Genomic DNA, 26,923 nt, shown 5'->3' with positions numbered 1-26,923 from the left:
AGCCAGTTTCAGGAACGTTGGGAGGCCATAAGCAACCTTTTGAGACCTGTCTCAAAATAAAAGATGAAAAGGGCTACGAATAGGGCTCAGTGGTTAAGTGCCCTTGGGTTCAACCCCTGGTACCTAAATAAATAAATAAAATTAGAATCTAATATCTTTAAATACATAACTAATATTTTATTACATACTTTACCACATGCCCAGGCATCATTTTGTAAGTGCTTCATAGGCAGTATCTCTTAATTTTCACTATAACTCAGTGCTCTCTAGCTTTTGTTATTATCCTTATTTCTCAGATGAATAACTTGAAGTATAGAGAAGTAAATTACTTGAGGTCTATTGGCTAGCAAGTGATAAAGTCATGATGTGAGCCCAGACAATAATTGATAGTTACATATGTCTAAGCCTGAATTCTTAATGTGCTATGAGTGTAGTGTAGTATGAGTGTCACTGTTAAATAAAGTACAGACATGTGTTACTTAATAGCAGGAATACACTCCGATAAATGTGTCATTACACAATTTTTCTCATTGTGTGAACATCTCTGAGCATACTTACACAAACCTGGATGATATAGGCCAATCTGAGCATACTTACACAAACCTGGATGATATAGGCCAATCGTTCTATGTTTTTTTTGTTTTTTTGTTTTTGGTGGTGCTGGGGATTGAACCCAGGACCTTGTGCATTTGAGACAAGCACTCTACCAACTGAGCTATATCCCCAGCCTGATTCTATGTATTTTTGATACAGTCAAAAGATAATGGTAAACATGAGTTATATGGGACTGCTACCTGTGTAGTAGTAAATTTTTTAAAACTAAAAAAAGTATACAATATGGTAAATAAACCAACAGCATAATCATCTGAAATTAAGTATTATTACACTGTGTGAACTATATTCATATACTACTAATAACAAAGTAGGTTTGTTCATACCAGCTTCTTTGGAACTGTAGTCATATGTTTAGCCATTGTTAACCAAAATGTCATTATGCAGCATAGGACTGTACTTCAGTTTATCATAGCTAAGATAAATGCAGGCTGGGTGCATTGGTGCATGCCTTTAATTCCAGCAGCTCTAGAGGCTGAGGCAGGGCAATTTCAAGTTCAAACCCAGTCTCAGCAACTTAGTGAGGCCCTAACCAACTCAGCGAGACCCTGTCTCTAATAAAGTAAATAAATAAAAAAATAAATAAATTCAGAAGCAAAAAATACAATATTATATTACAAAATTTTCAGTTAAGAATGGATCCATTCAATAGATGTTTGTTGGCTAGCTGGCTGACTCTACTACCTAATATCAGTTAATCTTTAATAATTATAATGTGTCCAATATCTACCTTGTTTTCTTCCTCTCCCTTTCATATTTTGACTACTTCTCTAGCTACTGGTCTCCTGTATAAAAGAAAGCAGAATAAAACAAATAAATATAGGCAGTTAGACCTTTCAGAGACTAATGAATATGACTGTGAATTATGTGACAAATACATTTGCAGCTGTCAACTACATGGAGCATATTAGAAGAAAATCAGTTTGTTATAAGAAAAACAGTATTTCATCAAATAAAAAATACCTTCTATTGTATCTCAAAGAGAAAAAACTGTTAATTGAACTATGATACGGTTTCTACTTTGGAATTAGAATTTTAATTTCAATTTTATTGAATAGAATGTATTAATCTTAATTAGCTATAACAACAGTTTTGATGCCTATAACAGATGTGTGCATGCACTGGCAGTGACAAACTGTTATGAATGCAGCCAGGTTGATAGCATTAGTTGGCACTGATGATAAAATGATTCCCAGTTTCAGAGATTTTGAAATGTCATAGGTTTCATGAAATGTGTGTGAAATAATAACCACAGTAGGTCAGTACCATCATTAGATGACTTCAGTAATATTATTTAAAAATATTAATATTTATTAGATATTATTTGAAAATATTAATTTCTTTGTGAAGACTGACTCGAGATTAGTCGGGTTGATCTTTTATCTGGAAACAATAGAGAAATGTAGATATTTTAATTCTTTTCTTTATTTTTTATTTTTTTAGGTGAACAGTGTGAAAGAGCTAGACGACTTCAAGCTAAAATGATGACTAATTTGGTTATGGCCAAGGATCGTTTACAACTTCTAGGTATCAGTTAATGTATAATTGGATATGAGATGTATTTGAAATGTGTGTTTAATGTCTTAATTGTAGATAAAATAGATCAGTGAGCAAAATGTGGCCTAGGCTTTTTTTTTTCTTGTAATATATCCAGGGTTTCTAAACATAAACAAAATCAGAAGAAGAATATTCCTAAGTATCCATCAGTTTTAATACTAATCAATTCATGGCCATTCTTGATTTATCCATACCAGGGGCAGGCAAACTGCAATCTATGGCTAAACCCAGCTTGCTGCCTATTATAAAAATAAAGTTTTATTGGGCACATGGTCACTCCATTTCTTTATTATCTGTGACTTTCCTGTTATAGTGTCAGAATGGAATAGTCTATCCAGAGATCATACAATCCTCAAAACCTAAAATATATAATACCTGGTCTTTTATAGAAAAAGTTTACTCTATCGGTCTACCTGCTTTTCTTTTCTTCTTGCATTTTGTGTGTTGAAACCAGATCTTTGTCATTCTGACTATCATTGCGTACGTCTGTATGGTGTCTTTTAACATGTTTTTCTGTCTTTCCTGTAAATCAATTGTTGGATATACAACGTTGATTAGATTGAAAGTTTATATTAATGTTTTAATGATAGAACTTCATAGATGGCTGTATATGTGTTCATCAGTAGTTCTTCTATCTTATGAGATGAGCAGTAGTTAATTGACTAAGGCCTGATGACATTTTAATTCTGTCGTTATTTCGGCATTCATTAACTGAAAGGGAAACTTACTTCTCTATTTGATGGTATAAGTTTTTTGTTTTTTTTTTTCTGTTTTGTTTTTTGGTACTGGGGATTGAACCTAGGGATGCTTAACCACTGAGCCATATCTGCAGCCCTTTTTTATATTTTATTTAGAGATGGGGTCTTTCTGAATTGCTTAGGGTCTTACTAAGTTGCTGAGGTTGGCTTTGAACTTGAAATCCTCTTGCCTCAGGCTCCTGAGCCACTGGGATTATAGAGGTGTGCCACTCTACCTGACTTGATATAAGTTTTAAAAATGTATTTTAAAGGTAAGTCTATCCCTTAAAACAAAGTGGAACAAACATCCATCACACCTGTCATTCGACTATACGTTGGTGTGATGAAAATAGTAGATACTTGGTAAGAAGGCAGACCTTATATATTTCTACCTCTCTGAATTGGGGTATTTAGCATATCTGAACCTTTTTTAAAATCTAATTTTAAATAAGTCTGATTGATAATGTTTACCTCACATTGTGACCATTTTGTTATTGAAGGAATCTAATCCGTAGTAAGTACTTTTAAAATGTTGGGGGTATTTTGTTTGTGCTGGTGATCAAACCCAGGGCCTTGCACAAGATCAGCAAGCATTCTACCACTGAAGTAACCTCCAGCCCCATAGTGTTGGTTTTTATTTATTTCTTTATCTATCTACCTCCCCTGCTTTAGTAGAAAAATATTCAAACATTCATATATATTTTTATTTATTTATTTTATTTGTAGGTTTTTTTTTTTTTTTAACCGTATTTACTTGGGGGAAAAAAAAAAAAAAGGCAACCTTGAGGGCTGGGGTTGTGTCTTTGTGGTAAAGTGCTTGCCTAGCATGTGTGAGGCACTGGGTTTGATTCTCAGCACCACATAAAAAAAATAAATAAAATAAAGTTTAAAAAAATAAAAAAGCAACTTTGCTTTCAGAGGGCTAATAAGACAGTGTTCCCTGACTTCTGTGGCTGACAGGGTTTGCCTTTTTTCTTTCTTTATAAAGGTTATTATATACCAAATATAATTAAATATTAGGGCTGGTGGGTGTAGCTTGATGGTACAGTGCTTGCCTATCATGTGTGAGGCCCTGCATTTGATCCCCAGCAACACACATACATCACGTGTGTTTATATATAATAAAATATATATATTTTTTAATGTTGTGGGTGTGTGTTTTTTTTTTCTTAGTTGTTGATTGACCCTTTTTTATATGTGGCACTGAGCATTGAACCCAGTACTTCACACATGCTAGGCAAGTGCTCTACCACTGAGCCACAACCCCAGCCCAATATATAATAAAATATTATATCAAAGGTTGTTACAGTAAAATAGCTAAATGTTCTAGTTGGTACTTTATATGTGTTTTAGCTATAAAGCCCTTCAGTATAAAATGTCATATATATGATTCAGAATAAGTATGATTATGGAACAGTTTGTAACATGTTTCAAATTGAATGAGTCAATTTTTATCTTTTAAAGTTCTGATACAATAAAACATAAAAGTATCTCATTGATTATAGACATATTTTTCCTCTTCTGGTTTAGGGAATTAAACCCAGGACTTTACATATACTAGGCAAGTTTTCTACCTCTGAGCTACATCCCCAGCCATTTTTATTTATTTATTTTTTTGGGTGGGTACAAGGAATTGAACTCAGAGGCACTTCACTACTGAGCCGCATCCCTAGCCCTTTTTTTGTTGTTTGTTTAGAGATAGGTTCTCACTGAGTTACTTTGCACCTTGCTTTTACTGAGGCTGGCTTTGAACTCTCAATCCTCCTGCCTAAGCCTCTTGAGCCTCTGGGATTACAGTCGTGCGCCACCACACCTGGCTCCCAGCCATTTTTATTTTGAGATAGTATCTTGCTAAGTTGCCCAAGCTGGTCTTGAACTTGAGATCTTTCTGCCTCAGTTTTGTGAGTAACTTATTTACAGACATATACCACCACACTCAACTGAATTATATACTTATTTTTCAGTGTGACTTTGTAATTTATTTGCATTATTAGAAGACAGGTCAAAAGAATACATATATGATACAACATGAAGCTAGACATTAAAATAATACTTTGTATGTTTTGAAGATGGATATGTATCCATTTTCCTCTTCAAAAAACAGCATTTATGAAAGATATTACCTGTATATTGCAGTGTTAGGGATCAAACCTACAGCCTTGTGCATGTTAGGTAAATGAGAGAGATGTTACTTTAAAAGTAGAGAGGAGATACCAGGTGTTGTGGCACATGCCTATAATCCCAGAAAATCTAGAAGTAAGGCAGGAGGATAACGGAGGAAGGAATATCACAAGTTGGAGGCCAGGCTCAGCAACTCAGCTGGACCCTGTCTCAAAATTTAAAAAATGGTCTGGGGATGTAGCTCAGTGTTAAACAGTGTTAAAGCACCTCTGGGTTCAAACCCCAGAACAAAAAAAAAAAAAAATAGAGAAAGGTGGATCAAAAAGCAGACATCAGCATATTCCTTTCTTCCAAGAACTTAGAAGGCCTGGGAGTAACTCTACCAAAAAACAGTAAAACAAACAAAAAACTATGTATAGTTGTGTAGTAAAGCATTTTTGTGTATTATGTGTTGGTTAAAAATCAGCTTCTCAGAGGTGTGGTACCAGATGAATGGGGAGAATGATCCTGTGAATTTCACAGACTGGTTTGAGAGGGTACAGCCTCTCTGATAACTGTGTATCTATTTTTGGGTTAGTGATAATGAAAGCTAGGGTAAAGCTTAACTATATAAAAAGATAATTTGGCATTAGCATCTTGATATTCCTGCTGGTTACACTTGTTTTTTAAACTTAGCTTCATTAAACACCAATATTTTTTTTATGTCCCTCTGTTCTATGCTAGGTATAGTGCCAGGGGATATAAACTTAATTTATTAACTCAGCAAATACTTGGTGATGACTATGTGGTGATCTCTGTTGTAGGCACTTAGGATATAGACAAGGATCCCACCTCCATAGGGTTTGTATTCCAGCAAGGAGAAGACAGTACATGATAACATAAAAATTAAGTTAAACAGCATAGTAGAGGAAAAGTAAAATACAGTGGGAGTAGATCGGGAAGTGCTTTGAGTTTTTAGTTTTGAACAGGATGGTCAGGGTATCCCTTACTGTGAAGTTGACATGAGTAGCCAGGAAGATACATAAGAGGAGAAGAATGGTTTAGAGAGAAATAAGAGCCCATGCAATTCCTTAAAGGAACACACCTGATATGTTTGTGAAGCAGTAAAGAGGCCACTGTGCAAGTAGAGTGTAATAGATCAGGTTAGAGAACTAATGGCGGCAGAGGTAGTCAAAACACATGGGACTTGATAGGCCACCATGAGGATTTGAACTTTTATGATCTGTGAAATGAGCAGCTACAAGGAATTGGGAGAAAGGAATGGTATAAGCTGACTTAAGTTTTAGAAGGATTTCTCTGGTTTTCATGTTGCGTATAGTCTCTGAAGAATGAACCAGGAATATTAGTTAGGACACTGTGCAATAGTCCCAGAAAAATGATGGCAGCTTGGACCAGCACGTATTAAGAAAAATGGGTAATAGGTAATTGAATTATGATATTCGAAGACTGAACAATTTACCGATAGATTGGTTGTAATTCCTTGTTTAAGGATCTTACAGTCGAAGAAACAGAAATAAAAAGTCATCATCATCACTGTAGGATGGGCATATACAAATATTTTATAAAGGTGGAAAACAGATGTCTGAGAAAATCTAGAAGAAGTGAAATCTGAAGTGCAGATATTAAAAAAAAATAGAAGTTATTAAATAATTCAAGAAAAGACATCCCAAAGAAGCAGCAGCTTGAACAAAGACTTGGGCAAGAAATAGCATGATGACTTGGGAAATGTAGTGCTGGTGGAGACACGAGGTAGGGATTACTCAGCATAGGAGATGGAGGGAGATCATAATGGCTTGGATTATCATTTGAAGGAGCTTGAGCTGCAATCTGGGCAACTGGAAGTCATTAAGGGTTTTAAGAAGAAGGGTTATATGTTAATATTCTCCCTCAAAGTAGATCAAACAGATGATTGTATGGGGGTTGGGTTTGAGGAGGTCAGGAATCACTGTTTTAATTAATTAATTCTTTTTTTCATTTTTTGTGGTACTGGGGGTAGAACCCAGGGTTCACTGCTAGGCAGCCACTTTACCATTGAACTACATCCCCAGCCCATCACTGTTTTAATTTAAGTAATCAATTAGTCTATAAAACCTATTTGTTCTAAAAAGAAACAGTTTTTTTGGGGGGGAGGAAGGGGGGTTGGTTGGTGCTGGGGATTGAACCCAGGCTCTCATGTATGCATGTTAAGCAGATGCTGTGCAGTTGAGCTATATCCCCAGTTGTTTACTTTTTTTAAAAAAAAAAAAAGAATTGGATCAGAATCATAGTAGCAGTGTACTGCTATAGTGTATGTGTATGTTTCCACACATATAAACTCTTCATACTTTAGTTCTGTAACTTTTTGTTCCCAATTAATGTGAAAAGAAATTAATTACTGTTTACTGTATCATGAATGTATATGAACTTTTGGTCATATTTAATTGAAGAGAATGTTAACTGATAAAGACAACTTATACAAATCAGTGTTTTTTCTAATTTATGCTCTTAACACAAGTGGATTTTGTCTTAGTATGGCAATTTAAAGAGTATTATTGAGAAAAATCAAATGACCTACCTGTTAGCTAACCAAAAAAAGTCTCCAGGGTATATTGTATCAGCCAGTTCTGGGATACAAAAGGTGTGCAGTACTTTGTGCTTTGTGTAGAAAGGGTAGCTGCTATTTAACCTGTCCCAGAGGCATGTGTTGTTGTACCATAAACCAAGCATGGCGCCTGCTTGTCTGACCTTAGAAATAAAAGTTTGAGTTAGTAAGCATGAGTTGCTCCCCCCTCTTTTTTTTTTTTTTTTTTGTTGTTGTTGTTGTTGTTTTGGTTTTTTGGGTTTTAAATTTTTTTGTGTGGTTCTGGGGATCAAATCCAGGATCTTGTGCTTGCTAGGAAAGCACTCTATCACTGAGCTACACCCTTACCCCCTGTACTGCCTTTTTAAATGTGTTCAGTGACTTGCTAGTAAAGAAAATAAACTGTTCCGAGAGCTTGGGATATTTCAGCAAAATAAACAAGATAAAAACTGAGCCTTTATTTATGAGTGAGGCACATAGTACCTACTTTATGTACATTATTTAATCATTGAGACTTATTAGAAAAATGAGGTTAAAGCATGGACATATTATTAGTAAGTGGTGGAGCAAAGCTTGCATTAGCTAGCATGGTAGATTGACTGATGGGGAAGAAAGAGAGTGTGACAGTGGTGTAGAATAGCAAAGATCAAATTGCTACCTTCTTGGACTTTAGATGCCAGACTTAGAGACCCAGACAGTGGAGGGGTTTGTTATTAAATGGGGGTAGGATTGAAATAATCCTGTAATTGATAACATTTAAAAAGTATACCATATACACACATGACAAAAAAATTTAAAAATTCAAGTGTGAATAGCATCCATTTTGTGCTATTCAGCAGCCACCCATTTCCCCCTCCCAAGAGGCAGCTGCATTACCAGTTTCCTCCGTTCATGTTTAAAGTTAATCTTCCCATACACAATTGCACATGTATGTTTAAACAAATGGTTGGGTACTATACACAGACTTTTTCTGCATGCTTATTCCACTCTGCTTTATTACCTTTGTTTTTTGACTGACTTAATATTAGTTTATGTAGCCAAATATGGTATTTCTTTTTTTTTTTCTCATTTCTTTTTTTTTTTATTTTATTGTAAACAAATGAGATACATGTTGTTTCTCTGTACATGGCGTAAAGGCATACCATTTGTGTAATCATAAATTTACATAGGGTAATGCTGTTTGATTCATTCTGTTATTTTTTCCCTCCCCCACCCCTCTTTTCCCTCTATACAGTCCTTCCTTCCTCCATTCTTGCCCCCCTCCCTAACCCTAACTCTAACCCTAACAGTAACCCCTCCCACCCCCCATTATGTGTCATCATCCACTTATTAGCAATATCATTCGTCCTTTGTTTTTTTGAGATTGGCTTATCTCACTTAGCATGATATTCTCCAATTTCATCCATTTGCCTGCAAATGTCACAAATATGGTATTTCTTACATATTCCCTTTAGTTTCCTTCTGTGTCATTGTGCTGTTCTCTCCTGAAATGTCCCTTCTTTTTATCTTTTCGAATCTTAGCCAACTTATTGCCAACTTCCTCTATAAACACCCTTCAATGATCTCTTCTATGCTACTTAGTCCTTTTTTTAAAAAAATACTGTTTGCCAATTATATTTAATAAGTTTATGAATGGTAGAGACCATAATCCTTCTTTTTATCTGATACTCTCCCAACCCAATTGATTTGGATATAGTAGATAGTCAGTAAATATTTGCTAGGAGTAATAGTGGTATATATCTGTTCAGGTTGCCAAATTTGAAGAAGTCATAGTTTGAACATAAACTTTCACTTGTTAATTTCTGTTGCTATTTTCATGTCTAAGTTTTTACTAATTATATTTTTGAAGAGTATTTTTATATGAATGGAAAAACTGCATCATAAAACAACCTTATATAACACCTTGAATAATTCTTTATTTTCATACACACATTTTATTTGATTATATTTTTTTCTTTTTGTTTATTTGTCCTTTTTTAACCCCCTCTATTGCATAGAGAAGCTGCAACCAGTTTTGCAATTTTCCAAGTCACAAACGGATGTTTTTAATGACAATACTAACTTGACATGCCGAAATGGACATCTTCAGTCAGGTAGGTTTAGGTTAACTAACATAAGATAATAAAAGCTTGTATGCAGAGTATTCTTTAACCTGATAACATTTGCCTTTATATTGGAAGATTGAATTGTTTTTTAGTTTTCACAGGGCTGCGTTGAAAATCTGTATCTCTCACTGATTGTGTATTTGAACATGTACAAATAAAATATAGCTTTTCTAAACATTTTTTGCATATTTTGCAACTTCCAATTTTTGAGATTATAAAAGGAGTGTACATTCTCTTAAAATATTCTTGTTTCTATTGTCTTTTAAGTTTTTATATTTTTTCATGAATAGCTGTACCAATTTTTTTGGTGAAAGTTTAAGACATTTAAATTTTTCCTTGTATCAGTTTTCTTTGCATTTCATAATTTCTCTATTTTATACATGAACATTTTAAGAAAAAATTTGAAGTATTACATATTGAGGAAATATATTATAATAGCATTGTTACTATGGACTAATCTTTTTTTCCATGAACTTTTAGGTATCAGTTCCTGTAGAAGATTAAATGTTTGGTTTGGTTTGGTTTAACTGGGAGAAATTTCATTTCCTAGGCACTCAAACATTTCAGCTCAGTTTTTCTTTTTTGTTGTTTGTTTGTTTGCAGTGCTGAGGATGGAACCCAGAGCTTCATGCTTGCTAGACTTGCAGTGTACCACTCAGCTACTGCCCCAGCCCTCTCAGCTATTTATTTTGGTGACTTTTTCAGCAGTAGTTTCATGTGCAGGGCTTAAATTTTATTAAAGTAAATATTTGATCATATTATAGTAGAAAAACCTTAGGTTAGGCTATAAGACAACTGCCTTTTTTATTCATATATATATAATTAACAACTTTTAGGGTTTTAATAGAGAAGAGGTCGAGTAAATGCATTTCTATGGAGAGAAGAAATAGCTGGTCATCAGCTCTTTTTCTTGTGACTTCACCTCTTTCTTTAAGGAGTTCTCACTGTGGTTTAGTCTTTCAGTACAGAGTCAGTAACTGTGTTCCTTTGCCCATTCTTTCCTGTGTCTGATTTAAAATGCCATTTCAAGTATAGATATATTTTATGTGTACTCTCAGCATGGCTGTGAAGGGCAGACATTTTCATAAGGAACTTTAAAACAAAGAAATGTAAGAATGTACCACCTATAAAGTTAAATTTCCAAAGCACATATTTGAGATCTTCATAGTTTTATCAAGATAAACAGTACAATTTTCTAACCTCGAAGAACTAGTATGCTTTTCCTTTGTTATCGTGATTGTCTTCTATTTCATTGCACTTGCTGGATTCCATTACATTTTTCTGTCATGCCAAAAAAGCAAAAGAAAAGGCAACATTTTCTTCCTGGCACTCATTTTTTAAAAAATAAAACTTTGTCTTATTTCAAATTCCAATAATTTGTCCCACTCATTCTGTGTTCTTGTTGGAGGGACATTAACTTCACAACTAATTTATGTAGTGATGATGTTTGATGTGTGGTAATCCCTCGTGAATGAATTGTCTCACTAAGGCCTAATTTATTAATATCACTTACTTCTGGAACATCATGGAGTATTTCACTTGAACGATTTATATCACCTCTTTTAGAAAGTAATCATACCAGTCTACTCATTAATACAATGTATTATCTACAGTGTCCAATTTTCAACTCAAAATTACTGGACATGTAAAGAATTCAGGAAAGTGCCTGGCATGATGGTCCACACCTCTAATCCCAGTGACTCCTGAGACTGAATCAGGAGGATCACAAAGTCAAGGCCAGCCTGGACAACTGAGCAAGACCCTATCTAAGAATAAAAAGGAATGGGGATGTAACTCAGTGGTAAAGCACCCCTGAGTTCAATCCCCAGCCCAGGAAGAAAGGGAGGGCAGGAAGAAGAGAGAGAGAGGGAAGGAAGGAAGACCCGTAGTCAAAAAAGTTGTCAGTAGAAATTGAGTGGACTCAGATGTTGGATTTAGCAGATACACTGCTAAACACTTAGTATTAATACAGTCAAAGAACTAAAAGAAAATGAGACATCATTTAACAAGCAAGTACTCTTGGCAGATGATATAAACTAAACAATAACAATAATGAGAAATCTTGGGGCTGGGAGTGTACTTGTAGATCAGCGGTAGAACACTTGATTAGCATGCATGAGACCCTGGGTTTGATCTCCAGCACCACATGAAAAATTGAAAATAATGGATTGTCTAAAGTTGGAAAGTATGGTTACTAAAAATTAAAAATGTTCTACTTAGCCCCAACAGATTGAGACTATCTAAAGAATGATTCAGTGACATTGAACCTGAATCAATAGAATTTACCAAATCAGTTAGTGTCAGAAAGCAGATAATGGTTTCCTGGGATCAGTGGAGGAAGTGACAGAGATAGAGTACCAAAGAACATGAGGAAATCTTCTCCTGTGATGGAAACGTTTTATTTCTTGATTTTTAGGACTATTTCACTAACATATCTTAATTATATATAATATATATCTTTATGAACTCATAAGTTGTTACTTTAAATTGATAGTTTATTATTTGTAAATGAGTATAATTCATAAAGTTGATTCAAAAATATTGAAAGGCTTATGATGAAAAATAATAATCCCCTTATCATCTCTTTCTATTTTTGCAGTACTAGGGATTGAACTCAGAGCCTTGCACATGCTAAGCAAGCACTCAACCACAGACCTATATCCCCAGCCCTTTTTTATTTTGAGATAGGGTCTCGCTTAGTTTTCTGGACTGGCCTTGAACTTGTGATCCTCCTGTCTCAGCTTCCTGAGTTTCTGGCATTACAGGTGTGCACCATCACACCCAGCAAATCTGTTAGTCTTTCTGTCTAAAAAATGTCTTCATTTCTACATGATAGGTGACTTTTCTTTTCCCTTGACATTTTGAACATACTTTATTTCCTAATGATATTTGATATGTTTGATGAAAAGTCTGCTGTCATTCTCATAGTTGTTACTTGTGGAAATTTCTATTTATAGTCCCAGGACTATGTATTTTCTGTCTGAAGAAATTCTTCATTTTCCTTTTTTTCCGCAAATAAGCACTATTTAGTATTACCCCAGAGAGATAGTGCTTCCCCCAACCCCACATCTTGGCTTTTATTTAAGTTGTTCCCTTTTCTGGAATTCTATCCTGCTTCTTGGCAATAGTCAGTATCTAATTAGCACCTTGAGTAGTAGCTTTCAGAATGGTACATTTTATGTACTGAAAAAACCCTTTTGATAAACTTTATTCTCAAGTTGTCTAATTTTTTAGTTGTCTTATTTTAATATATATTTGCTAATGATTATAAATTGTATTTTTTCTCTATTTCCTTCTATAAATTGAATCTGTTTTTGTAAATTCAAACCATATTTCCATTTTCTTTTCCTACATTTGGTATACTGTACATTTTGGCCATTTGGTACACTTGTTCTTGTTTTTATGGTACTGGAGATTGAACTCAGGGGCACTTTATACCTGAGCTGCATCCCCAGCTCTTTTTTTAAATTTTATTTTAGTTGTTGATGGACCTTTATTTTATTTATTTGTATGTGGTACTGAGAATCAAACCCAGTGCATCATGCATGCAAGGCAAGTGCTCTACCACTGAGCTATACCCCCACCATCCCCAGCTCTTTTTATTTTTTAATTTGAGACAGGGTCTCATTAAGTTGCCAAGGCTGACCTCAAACTTGAGATCCTCCTGTCTCATCCCCTCCACCTCAAGTTGCTGGGCTTACAGAGATATGCCACTGTGCATATATCTTAAATCTCAAAACCTTGAGATAGGGATAGTTTTACCTCCTATGGTGACTAATATAATTCCAGCAGTCATGAAATTCATGACCTAGAAAAACAATCCAAGATAATCTAAAGTGGGTCTATAATGATCCTCAGGATTTTCATAAATTTGATTATCATAATATAAATGAGTGATATAAAGTTGATCTAGTATTTGAGTATTCATATTCATGGTTAAAACTCTCAGTGCTATATATATTCTACTTGTCTTAGACGTCCTGATTTTAGTCCCACAGTACCAATTACAAATTCAATGTTGAGAACCTCAACATTAAGGTATCCTGAATATAAGGTTTTTAAAAATTTGAATGTTATTTGGTCTTTCTATTTGTAACAGTTTACCTCAGATAAACTACTTGGTTCTCTAAATAAATAAGCTGATTGGTTATACCAGGTTAGAGTGCTTAGTTCCTTCAACCATATTAAGGGATTTGGTTATGTAAGTAAAACAGGTTTTGTCTTTTCTCTTGGCCAGTCTAATTTACTCATTTATTTAATGTTTGCCTTTATAGTAAACATTACTATTAATAAGTACTGAAATTTGCTATGTAAGTATATAAAAATATTTAGATGTAGTGAGATTTTAACACTTAAGCTTATAATTCATATGGAAGAGCATCAAAGAACTGGTAACCATTTGACTTAAGCAGAGGCTTTCTATAAATGTACTACATATAAAATAATTGATGAGTTAAAAGTGACAACTTGATACTTTTTCTTTGTTTCTTTATTTTTGGTAGTGGGGATTGAATCCAGGGCCACTTAACCACTGGCCTCATCCATGGCCCTTTTTTAAAATTTTATTTAGGCACAGGGTCTACTAAGTTGTGTAGGGCCTGGATAAGTTGCTGAGGCTGGCTTTGAACTCAAAATCCTCCTGCCTCAATTTCCTGAGCCACTGGAATTGATATTTTTTAAAATTTAAATTAGTTAATTCAGAAAATTCTTTTAGTGGGCATAGACTGGACTTTCATAGTAGTTTATAGTCATTAAAGTTTAGAACCAAAATAGTGGAGTGTAATTTTTTTCCAGTGTATATGGTATCTCTAATGACCTAACTGCATTTTGTTTCTTAAGTATTTGGGAAGTTTATTTGCTTGATATCCTCCTTCCTTTCCTCACAAATGATATTTTTCTTCCTCATTGAAATATATTTCTTTATAAGAAAATTAGAATATGCATCAGGAAAAGAAAAAATCTAATAATTAAAATCCTATTCACTCACTGGAAAACTAGGACACCTTGGTATATGTTCTGATTGAAATCTTATTTTTAAATATTTGAGTATAGAAATTATTAAAAGCTTAATTTTGCAAATTTTTACTTGTCTTTATTAATACTTTTTATAATCTTTAGCCACTGTTTTCTAATGATGGTTTTGCTTTTTCCTTGATAGAAAGTGGAGCTGTTCCAAAAAGAAAAGATCCCTTAACACATGCTAGTAATTCACTGCCTCGTTCAAAAACAGTTCTAAAAACTGGATCCACAGGTCTTTCAGGTCACCACAGAGCACCGAGTTGCAGTGGTTTATCCATGGTTTCTGGAGCAAGACAGGGTCCTGGTCCTGCAGCTGCCATTCATAAGGTATTCTAGGACACAACTTTAATTGCTGTGCTTTTACAAGTAAAAACTTTTATATTATACTTGCTGAAGTTTATTATAAGTACTTTATAATACTTTACAGAATTGATGTTTCCACAAAGTTAAACACATAATTTTTTAATCTACAAGGGTATCTTGCTATTAAAAAAACAAATCTTTTTTACCTCCTCTTTTGGATCAAATGAGTAATTTTTATTAAGTTCACTTATCCAGCCTATTGAATAAAATGAATGATCTATATCACTTTTATTATATATATATTATATATATATATAACATATATATAATGTGTATTATATATATAATCACTTTAAATCTATTTTTTAAAATTATTTCAATTTATGTACATATTAACAAGGATCAAAATTATATGACTATGTTGTCTTAGGACCTTTTTCTTTTATAGTAACAATCTCTTGGGATAATTTCTATGTAAACCTTCTTCATGCCAAATGCTATTCTATAGTGAATATAATTTAACCTTGGGTTAAATACACAATTTTTGGAGTTTTATATCATTTTGCCTATTTTTTAAGCTTGAATCCTGTGAACTTTAAGGTTAATTCGTGTGTGAAAAATGCAAATGATAGGTTGTATTTTCACATAAAGCTTTTATATTTTTTAAGGGTACTCCAAAAACAAATAGAACAAATAAACCTTCTACCCCTACAACTGCTCCTCGTAAAAAGAAAGACTTAAAGAATTTTAGGAATGTGGACAGCAACCTTGCTAATCTTATTATGAATGAAATTGTGGACAAGTAAGTTTCATCTTCAAGAGTATTTTATTTTACAGTTTCTGTATTAAAGTTTTATGTATAAAATGTATCATAAGTGAAATAATAAATATCTGATTTACATACCTAATGTTTATGCTAGTTTTCATTTATAAATATAGAAAATCATTTTTTGCAAATTTAACTGTAGTTTCATAGTGAACATAAAAATGTCTGTGGCGCACTCCTGTAACCCAGCAGCTAGGGAGGCTGAGGCAGGAGGATGGCAAGTTCAAAGCCAGCCTCAGCAAAAGCGAAGTGCTAAGCAAACTCAGTGAGACCCTGTCTCTAAATAAAATACAAAATAGGGCTGGCAATGTGGCTCAGTGATTGAGTGTCCTTGAGTTCAATGTCAGGTACCCAAAAAACAAAAAATGTCTTCATAGAGTTTATACTTCATATTGTAATATCCATATTTCCATTGTGGAATTAATTGAGGTATTGTTTCTTAGTGGAACAGCTGTTAAATTTGATGATATAGCTGGTCAAGAGTTGGCAAAACAAGCCTTGCAAGAAATTGTTATTCTTCCTTCTCTGAGACCTGAGGTAAGGACTTTACATTGTCATTTTCTTATAATACTAAAATACTAAATTGCTAAATATGTTGTAGTAGTAAATATTTGGGCTCTGCTAGAATGAGTAATACATACAGGATAATGGTTGATTTAGTGTTTTTAAAAAGACAACATTAGCAACTGATATTGGCAAGTTATTAGAAGAGAATGAATATAGGAGTGTCAATAAAGGTTCATTGAAAACTAAAAAATTAGAAAAAGAAAAGTGGATAATATGGTGTAATATTTATATGAAGGAGAAAGATTTAAAATTATGATACAAAAATTATACTGAGAGAAGAAATTAAGATAAAAATAATTCTTTAAGTATTTAAGTTTGAAGAAGAACCTTTAAAAAATTATTTTCAGGGGCTGGGGAGATAGCTCAGTCAGTAGAGTGCTTGCCTTGTAAGCACAAAGCCCTTGGTTCAATCCCCAGCACCCAAAAAAAAATTATTTTCAAAGAGTATTAAGAGGGCTGGGGCGGTAGCTTAGCTGTGGTAGAGTGCTTGCCTTGCAAGCACAAGGCCCTGAGTTCGATCTCCAGTACCGCAAAAAAAAAAAAAAAAAAAGAGTATTAAGTCATTAAGTAGATAGGGAAAGTCAATGATGTGTAAGGATCTAACCTTCCACCTCATATTTTTAGACTCATTAAGGAAGGCAAGTGTTATTACAGTTCTTATTTGTGTTTTTCCATACTTGGACTATTTTGGAATTTTGTAATTTGTAGATTGCATACTTAGTGCTCTTCCATTGATATTACAGAAAATAAATCTGAGGACCAATTTTTGAGATAGTTTTTCTTCTTGTGCATGTAACAGTTATGAACTCAAAAACATCTGGTAGAAATACAGTTATGTGGTACATTGTGATGGATGCACTTTTAAATGAATGTGCAAAGGTCATATGACCCTTTATAAATTTTGAGACAGGGCCTCACTAAATTGCTTAAGGCCTTGCTAAATTGCAATCTTCCTCTCTCAACCTCCCAAGCTGCTGGGATTATAGGTGTGCACCACTTTCCCAGCTTGTAAATGACCTTTGGATATGAATTTCTTCAGCCATCTCTAAGAATTATTTATTGCCTATACTTGTCTACTGGAGTGAAGGTGGAGAGAAGGAAGTGAGGTGGGAAAGGTGCAAGGCCAAAATGGTCACATTAGAAGAAACCTCAGTAGTACATATGCAAAATGGAATATAACTCAGCCATAAAGAATAAAATTATGGCATTTGCCAGCAAATGAATGGAACTAGAGATTATCATGCTAAGTGAAATAAACCAATTCCAAAAAAACCAAAGGCCTTGTTCTCTCTGATATGCAGATGCTTGCTGACTTAACAATAAGTGGGTTGGACATGGTGGAGTGGGGGGAAGGGGAAAGGGATAGGAATGGCAAAGGCAATAGAATGAATTGGACATAACTTTCCTATGTTCATCATGACCAGTGTAATGGTACATTATGTACAACCCCAAAAATGGGAAGTTATATTCCATATATGTATGATATATCAAAATGCATTCTACTGTCATGTTTAACTAAAAAGAACAAATAAAAATAATTATAAAAAAAAAAAAACCTCAGTGGCTTGGGAGACTGAGGCAAGAGGATCACAAGTTCAAAGCCAGCCTTAGCAATTTATCAAGACCCTGTCTGAAAATAAAAAAATAAAAAGGGCTGAGGATGTGACTCAGTGGTCAATCCCCAGTGCAAAAAAAAAAAAGAAGAAGAAGAAGAAGAAAGACACCTCAGATTGCCACTATTGGTACGTCTGCGATTTTATTTAATGTACTGGTTCTGTGTACATAGCAAATAAGTTCTATGAAATATCTTCTAAATACTTAGAATTGCTTGATATATTTAAAATGAAAAGAAGTAAAACAAAACGTTTTTAAAATAGTTTTTTAAAACTGATGGGAAATACTGTGTTTGAAATAGAATTGTTAATCCACCTCTGTACTTGTTTATTAGGTTGAGGGAGGTGGGAGGAAAGAAGTTATAAAAGGTGTTTTGTTAGACTGTGATAGAAATTTCAGCCTACCCATTCCCCTGTATGTTGTATGCATTTCATCTAACTTTGCTGTACTGTATATATTGTGTATATACTGGACAAATGAGTACTCATTTTATATTTTTTTTCTAGACCTTAAAGAGGTCGCCAATGTTAAAAAAAAAAAAAAAAAAAAAGATAAAAGAGCTGGCAGTGTAGCTCAATGGTAGAGCATCCTTTTGTTCGGTCCCCAGTACTGCAAAAGAAAAAGCTGCTCACTTGAGACAAATTGTTCTTAGAATTACAAAAGCAAGGGCTTTATTTTTTGCTTCTGCATGAAGTCATAGACCTTGAAAGAATATTGGAAAAAATCTTGCCCCATCTCTTTGCCATCATACATTTTTACCATTATATTTTAACAATAATATTTTTTAAAATTCATGAATATTGATCCTCAAGAAAAGTTCAGACTATACAGAAGAAAATAAAGTAAAACATGCCTCCTACCCAAATGCAAGACTACGTTTTAAAATGCATCAGAAAGCCAGGTGTAGTGGTTTGTGACTACTCAGGGACCTGAGGCAGGAGAATCACTTAAGCCTAGGAGTTCATATTCAGCCTGCACAACACAGTAAATAAAGCCCTATCTGGAAAAAAAAAAAAAAAAAAAAAAAGATTTCATTGATCTGTAGAAATTTCTTTTCTCAAATGTGTTGCAAGGAAAGTACATATGCTTCTGTCCTTACATTCTCTTTCACATCTTGGCAGCTTTTATTCCCCATCATTTTAAGCACTTGTAATTATTTTGTTTCCTTGCTACTTCATACACATTTCTTTCAGCAATTTTAAAAGGCTCTTAAAAATCTACTAAAATTTCCATTGTTAATATACCAGTTTGAACATCTGCCTTTTTTCCTTTGGAAAATTTTAGAACTTACCTCTTTAAAGTTTTCTGCTACCAGGGATTGAACCCAGGGGTATTTTACCACTGAACTACATCCCCAACCCTTTTTATTTTTTATTTTGATGCTGGGTCTCACTAAGTTGCTAAGGTTGGTCTCAAACTTGTGATCTTCAGTCTCAGCCTCCAGAGTTGTTGGGATTACAGGCACATGTCACTGTGTCTGGCTAGCCACGTTAAATTATTTATTTCATTTTTTAATCTCATCAACTTGTGTGTCATAGTAAACTGTTAACTTCATTATACCACACATCTCTTACCCTTATCCTCTCAACATTATCACAGCTGTAAATTAAATCAGCATTCAGTATATTATTGTATATTATTCACTGAAAATCCAAGTAGTATACTGTTTTTCTTCCTTCATATAGTATTTCCCCCACCTAGGGTAAATAATTTATTTTTTTCATTTTTGCTTTATGTTCATTTTAACTATTTATAATTATTCCTAAGTCATTTCAGTCCAATTCCCAAATGATCAAACCAATCTAAAAATCAGTTAGATCATTTTTTCTTTTTCTTATCCCTTCCCTGGAATCACCTTCTTCTGTTCCATTCAAAACCTCTTACACCAGGCATGGTGGCACACACCTATAATCTTGGTGACTGTAAGGCTGGCACACAAAGATTGCAAGTTCAAGACTTGCCTTGGCAATGTAGTGAGACCCTAAGCAATTTACCAAGACTCTGTCTTAAAATAAAAAATGAAAAGGGCTGGAGATGTGGCTCTAGTATTGCTTTGTTTAAAATAAATCTGACTTCAAAACTCAGTCCTCCTCAGTAACTGAGATTGCAGGTATGCATCAGTTCAGCAGTTTCTTTTTATAATTTCCAAAATTTGGAAACAACCAAAATCACTGTCAATAGGCAAATGGATAAATAGACCTTCGTATATCCTTTGTAATATTATTCAACAGTTTAAAAAAATGAGCTATCAACCCGTGAAAAGATACAGAACCTTATTTAATGCATATTACTAAATGAAAGAAGTTAATTTGGAAAGGCTACATTCTGTATGATTTTGCCTACTTGATATTCTGGAAAAGGCAAAACTATGATCAGAGGTTCATTGAGCAGTAAGGAGGGTTGAATAGGTGAACCACCAGGGATTTTAGGGCAGTGAAATTATTCTGTATGATTCTTTAATGATGATATATGTTTGTCAAAACCCATAGAATGTACATTAAGCGTGAACCCTAATGTAAACTGTAGATTTTATTTAATAATAACTGTATCAGAGTTGGTTCATTAGTTGTAACAAATATACCACACTTATACAGGATATTAATGTAGGAGCAATGGGGGATAAGGGAGGGTTATGTGGGAACTTGCATTTTCTAGTAACCTAAAACTACTCAAAAACTTTTTAAAAAATTGAGTATCAGCCATTTCTTATGATTTAACTTAAAAGGACAATCATCTTTGTGGGTGATTAGTTCCAGATACCAAAATCTGTGGGTACTTAAGTCTCTTGTATAAAATTTGCTCATAACTTACACACATTTCCTGTATGTTTTAAATCATTTCTAGATTATTTTTAATACCTAATACAATGTGAATTTTATGCAATTAATGTTATACTGTATTGCTTAGGGAATAATGATAAGAAAAACATCTGTACATGCTCAGTACAGATGCAGTTTTGTGTTTTTTTGGTATGTTTTAGTTGTCAATGGACCTTTATTTTACTTATTTATATGTGGTGCTGAGAATTGAACCCAGTGCCTCACACATAGTAGGCATCTGAGCCACAACCCGAGCCCAGATTCAGATTTCTTAAAAAAATATTTAAGTGGGGTGCAGTGGCACACCCCTATAATCCCAGTGGCTCCAGAGGCCAAGGCAGGAGAATCACGAGTTCAAAGCCAACTTCAGCGACTTAACAAGGCCCTAAGCAACTCAGGGAGACCCTGTCTCTAAATAAAATTTTGAAAAGGGCTGGGGATGTACTCCGTGGTTAAAGCCCTGGGTTCAGTTCCCAGTACCAAAAAAATAAATATTTTAAATCCACAGTTGGTTGAATCCATGAAAGTAGAGGACCAACATTTCATACGTTCTCAGTATTACACTAAGTGTTTTCAGCATAATGCTTTGCCCTTGACTCCTGCCATGCCTGGTGTCTCTGAGTCTGGAAACGGTTGATTTGTTTTGGTACTGGGAATTGAACCCATGGGTGCTTTAACACTGAGCCACATCCCTAATCCTGTTGATTTTTTATTTTGAGACAGGGTTTCAGTAAGTTGCTGAGGCTGATCTGTAACTTGCAATACTCCTGCTTCAGCCTCCCAAGTCACTGGGATTATGTTGTATACCTAGGTTGGAGATTCTTGATTTAAAACTCCTGCCTCTTCTGGTTGTGGTTGGTACTTGCCTGCCTACCCTTGGTACAAAGCAGGAACGTGGATGGGTTCAATTGTTCCTCTAATTTTGACTCAATTCTTCCGGTTTTGGCCACCTATTTTGCTACCAATGTCTGTGGTCTGATGCCTCCAATTGCTGAGCTTTCCCAGCATTTTGTGTTCACTTCAGCTTATTTCTTCTATCTAGGTATCCCTTTACACACCAGTAATTAGGTTCTAGCTCATTAATCTCTGCTAAATAATTACTACACTTTTATCAGTTCTCTGTCTTGCAAAAATTTGTTGTGTGCTCTCATCCTCTGGTATCTCCTTTTAATTTTATTTACTTATTTTATTTTCTTTCTTCTTTCCTTGGGACATTGTACAACTGAGCTACATCCCCAGCCCACATCCCCTTTTAATTTTGAGATAGTGTCTTACTTAGTTGATGAGGTTAGCCTTGAACTTGCAATCTTCCTGCCTCTGTCTCTTGAGTAGCTGTGATTACAGGTGTGCACCACCAGGCCTGGCTTTTCTTCTTTTATCCCCCAGAGCTAGGGATCAAACCCAAATCCCCACACATACTAGGTAAGTGCTCTGCCACTGAGCTACACCACCAGCCCTCTTTCCTGTTTTTGTTTGGAAGATTTATGACTTTTTAAATCCTTTATTGTAATTTGGTGGAATTTCTAGGTAAAGAGACATGCCTGTGTTCAGTCTCTTCTTTAACCAGGCTGTTTTTATTTTGATCACTGATGATTTTTTTTTTTTTCTGTTTTTAATTATACTAACTTACTGATTTTGTGTCCCTTTAAAGCTTTGGGTCTTTCTGTTTGATATGCCACTGAAAAATGATGAATTTTAGATGTTTTAAAATGTCTGGGAAAAAATTGTCTTCAGAATCACAATTGTGAACTAATACATATTTTTAAAGTTGTTCACAGGGCTTAGAGCTCCTGCCAGAGGATTGCTACTCTTTGGTCCACCTGGAAATGGCAAGACAATGTTGGTAAGAAATCTTTTCAAAGAACTGAGTATTCTATTGAGATAATAGGGATAATATAATAAAAGGAAGCCTTATAATAATCCCTGAGTTTATTATGACTTGCCTTTTGCTGTGATATACTTCTAAGTTTTTAATAAAGAAAATGTGGTGTGTATATACAAGCACGCATACACACACACAGAAGGAATATTACTCAGCTTTAAAGAAGAATGAAATTATGGCATTTGCTGGTAAATGGATGGAGTTAGAGAATATCATGCTAAGCGAAATAAGCCAAGCCCAAAAAACCAAAGGCCGAATGTTTTCTCTGATATGCAGATGCTAATTCACAATCAGCTGGGGGATGGGGAAGAATAGAGTTACTTTATATTAGGTAGAGGGAAGTGAAGGGAGGGGAAGGGGTAGAGAGATAGGAAGGACAGTAGAGTGAAACACATTATTACCTCATGAACATATATGACTTCATAACTGATATGGTCCTATAATATGTATAATCAGAAAAATGAGAGATTACACTCCATTTATGTGTGATCTCTCAAAATGTATAAATCAAAATGCATTCTACTGTCATGTACAACAAATTTAGAACAAACAAAAAATTTTTAACCTATTTTTCAAATCAGAAATAAATAGAAAACTATGTTATCCTCAGTAATGTTTGTGGTATTTTAGAATAGCTTACTTTAGTGTGTTGAGTATCTTTTTAACCCTTGTTTTTGTTGTTTTTCTTTTCACTCTTAACAACTTTACTTAAATAATCAGTATGTTTTAGTTTGTTTCAATATCCTTTTACCAAAAGTTTTTACCAGTGTCTGGATACCTCTTACTTCTGCATCACTCTACTTGATGGAAAAGACAAATAGGGAAAGAATAAATTTTCCCTTACCTGTTTGTGTTTTTCTAACTTGTTCTTTTCATACCAAAGAAGAGAATAGCATCCCACCCCCTGCCACAACCATGGTGCCTTTTCCCTCTTAGAGAGGAAGAGTGGGAAGAGTCACAGCTCTTCCCAGAACTTCTCCTTGTAGCTGAGAAGGAAGCATTTTTATTGCCATATGTTGGAAATTATGCCATACCTTATATTTTTGGAGAATCTGTTCTAGCACTAAAGTTGATCAAATGTGGCTGTGCTTTTAAAATAAGATACTGAATTAATTTTTTTGTTCTGATTTTAAAGGCTAAAGCAGTAGCTGCAGAATCTAATGCAACCTTTTTTAATATAAGTGCTGCAAGTTTAACTTCAAAATATGTGAGTGTTCTTTTTCTGGTATTGTTATGTTTTAAGTTAATGTCCAACTGTTACTATGTTAAGTATAAATGGTAATGATATTTCACAAAATATTTTTCTATGGATTTTTAAAATCTATTATTTATATATGATGAATGGCAGTCTTCAAGGTAGAAAGTTGGTATGCACTGTTAGGCTTCTTTAAAATTAGTGTTGTCAGTACTGTTATTACTTTGCTAGGGCTTTATGACAAAGTACCATGAACTGGCTGGCTTAAACATCAGAAATGTATTATTGCCTTATAGATTTAGATTTAGGAGACTGGAAGTCCAAGATCAAAGTGTTGGCAGAGGTACCTTATTCTGAGGACTATGAGGGAGAATGTGTTACATGCCTTTCTCCTAGCTTCTGGTGTGTTGCTGGCAATCTTTGGCATTTCTTCGCTTGTAGATTCATCAGTTTTGGCAGGAGAGAGGGAGAGTACTGATGATTGAACCCAGGGACATTCTACCACTGAGCTATATCCCCAACCCTTTTTCATTTTTATTTTGATATAGGGTGTTGCTAAATTGACAAGACTGGTCTCAAACTTGCAATATTCCTGTCTCAGCCTCCCAATTCACTTGGAATATAGGCATGCCCTACACACCTGACTAGATGCATCCCTTCCTTTATTTTCACATGGCATTCTCTCTATGTGCATGTCTTTCTCTGGTTCAGATTTCTACTTTGTATGAGGATAACAGTCATTCAGAATTTGGTTTTGCCCCTAATAACCTCAACCTAACTTGGTCATCTGAAAGACCCTGTTTCCAACTAAGGTCACCATTTAATAGGTACTGGGAATAGGACTTCAACATGGTTTGGGAGAACACAATTCAACCCATAACAAATACCATCACTTTACATTTAAATTTCAGGTGACTATCTCAGGGATCTCACACCACCAGGTGTGAGACAGATGGACTAATGACCTAAATTGAGTATTTCTAGTTTTCTGATTTTGAACTAAAATATAACCCAAGGTTTTCCAAGTTTTTAAATTATTATTGTTTTACCCCATAATTTAGATTTCTTTTTCAGTTCATTTTTTTTTTTTAATCTTTTTTTTGTTGTTGTTCTTTTTCAATACATGTGACAGTCATTTACTTGCCACTAACTGTATAGTGGTAATCAAAGAAGAGCTTAGTACAGTTTTGGGGTAGAGCAGGCATAACTACAGGGCATAGCAAGAATAATTTGTCTAGTATGTAGAACTGGTGTATTGCAAAACTGTGAAGTAGATAGTATCTGTCAACCTGTACTACTTTGTCTTTCCCCTTCCTGTCCCTTCCTTTTCCGTTTGTTACCCAGTGACATATTAGTCTCTGTTCCTTATCAAAATCTTTTGGTTAAAAGTGTTTTGGCAAACTTACTTGGACTGAAATGTAAATGAAAAAAACATTACCTATAAGATTCTGAGATTTGGCATTTGATTATTTATACTCATTTCAAGTCTGTTTTCTTTTATCTTCATGATTTGTGAAACAAGGTACAGTTCATGATTTTAGCCCCTAATCCAATGACAATCTCATGGCAAGGTTGTTTTTTGGAAGTTTGAAGTATCTAGACTGTAATTTGGTCAGTTCCACCCAGTACATTTTTTTTTCTTATGTCTAACTGAAACCTGCATTTTAAAATTTTTATAAAGTGAATTACAGCAGTGGTGCACACCTATAATCCCCATGGCTCAGGAGGCTGAGGCAGGAAGATCATGAGTTCAAAGCCAACCTCAACAACTTAGCGAGGCCCTAAGCAACTCAGGACCTGTCTCTAAATAAAATACAAAAAAAAGGGACAGGGGGGCACTTGGATGTGGTTCAGTGGTTAAATGCCCCTGGGTTTGATCTCCAGTACCCCCTCAAAAAAGAAAAGATTATAAAGTGGATGTAACAAAAGTTTTCTTTTTTTATGAAATAGCCTTTTAAACATAAAGGAATTTAATTTTATATTTACTTTTTTTTCTCTCAGTTATCTTAGTTATCTTCTTTTGGTCTCATACCAGTTTGTCAGTATGCTTAGAGTGTAAGAATAGCTGAATATTTTACCTTAGATGGGATCTCAAATTTAAAGACTTAGAATCATTTATTATTGTTATATAGCTTCTCTGATATATCTTGAGAAAATTTTTTGCAGAATTATTAAACTCGATGTTTTATCTACAAAAAAGTTACATATTTGGGCTGGGGAGATAGCTCAGTTGGTAGAGTGCTCACCTCGCAAGTACAAGGCCCTGGGTTCGATCCCCAGCACTGCAAAAAAAAAAAAAAGTTACATATTTATCTTAATATGTTAAATTATTGTTTAACCTTGTTTATTGAATGCATGTAGGAAAGTGTTTTTATATTATAAATATACAGCTCAGTGAATTGTCACAAAGTGAATATTTGCATAATCATTATTTTGGTCAAGAAGTAGAATGCTGGAGGCTGAGACAGGAGGATCACAAGTATGAGGCTAACTGGGCAACTTAGTGAGATCCTATCTGAAAATCAAAAACTCAGTGGTAAAGCACACCTACCTGCAATTCCCAGTTCAGAAATAAGGAAGGAAGGTCGTTAGGTAGGAAGGAAAGCTTACCAATTAAGGTAAATAGTCTGTTTTCTAATATTATAAGATACAGTTTAGTAACACACACTAACTACTCCCAGTTCCTCATACCAAATCTTTAGTTGTTGTGAGAAAGAGAAATTAAAGTCCTGGGTTCTAGGTTGTCAATCATGAAATTTAAAGAACTGGAATAATGTTGCTTTTTATGTATTTAACAATACTTATGCCCTGTTTCAGGTGGGGGAAGGTGAGAAATTGGTGAGAGCTCTTTTTGCTGTGGCTCGAGAACTTCAGCCTTCTATAATTTTCATAGGTGAGAATGTTTTCCCACTAAATTAGTTGAATACTTTTGATATTCCCTTTTATAAATATGGAGAGGTTTGATAGAAAAGATAAAAAGTTTTAAAGAACGGTGACATTGAAGAT

General features: G+C 34.4%; 1 protein-coding gene and 1 non-coding gene across 5 annotated transcripts in view; one reads left to right on the top strand and one right to left on the bottom strand.

The window, feature by feature from the left end:
- Window positions 1-26,923, top strand: part of Spast (spastin) — a 58,497-nt gene that overhangs the window by 15,421 nt on the left and 16,153 nt on the right. For 2 of the 4 annotated variants that reach the window (XM_047522472.1, XM_047522471.1), the window contains exons 3-10: window positions 2,056-2,139; window positions 9,585-9,680; window positions 14,851-15,038; window positions 15,683-15,816; window positions 16,284-16,377; window positions 22,609-22,683; window positions 23,858-23,929; window positions 26,735-26,810. In XM_047522472.1, the coding sequence (XP_047378428.1) occupies window positions 2,056-2,139; window positions 9,585-9,680; window positions 14,851-15,038; window positions 15,683-15,816; window positions 16,284-16,377; window positions 22,609-22,683; window positions 23,858-23,929; window positions 26,735-26,810 (819 nt within the window). The remainder of the gene's footprint in view (window positions 1-2,055; window positions 2,140-9,584; window positions 9,681-14,850; window positions 15,039-15,682; window positions 15,817-16,283; window positions 16,378-22,608; window positions 22,684-23,857; window positions 23,930-26,734; window positions 26,811-26,923) is intronic. The other 2 variants (XM_047522475.1, XM_047522474.1) reach the window with 1 other exon arrangement.
- Window positions 653-725, bottom strand: Trnal-caa (transfer RNA leucine (anticodon CAA)). Its single transcript has one exon. It is a non-coding gene; the product is annotated as a tRNA-Leu (tRNA).

This window comes from Sciurus carolinensis, chromosome 13, assembly GCF_902686445.1.
Source record: "Sciurus carolinensis chromosome 13, mSciCar1.2, whole genome shotgun sequence".
NCBI lineage: Eukaryota > Metazoa > Chordata > Mammalia > Rodentia > Sciuridae > Sciurus > Sciurus carolinensis.
Note: the sequence above shows the minus strand (reverse complement) of the source record. Positions and strands in the feature narration are given on the sequence as shown.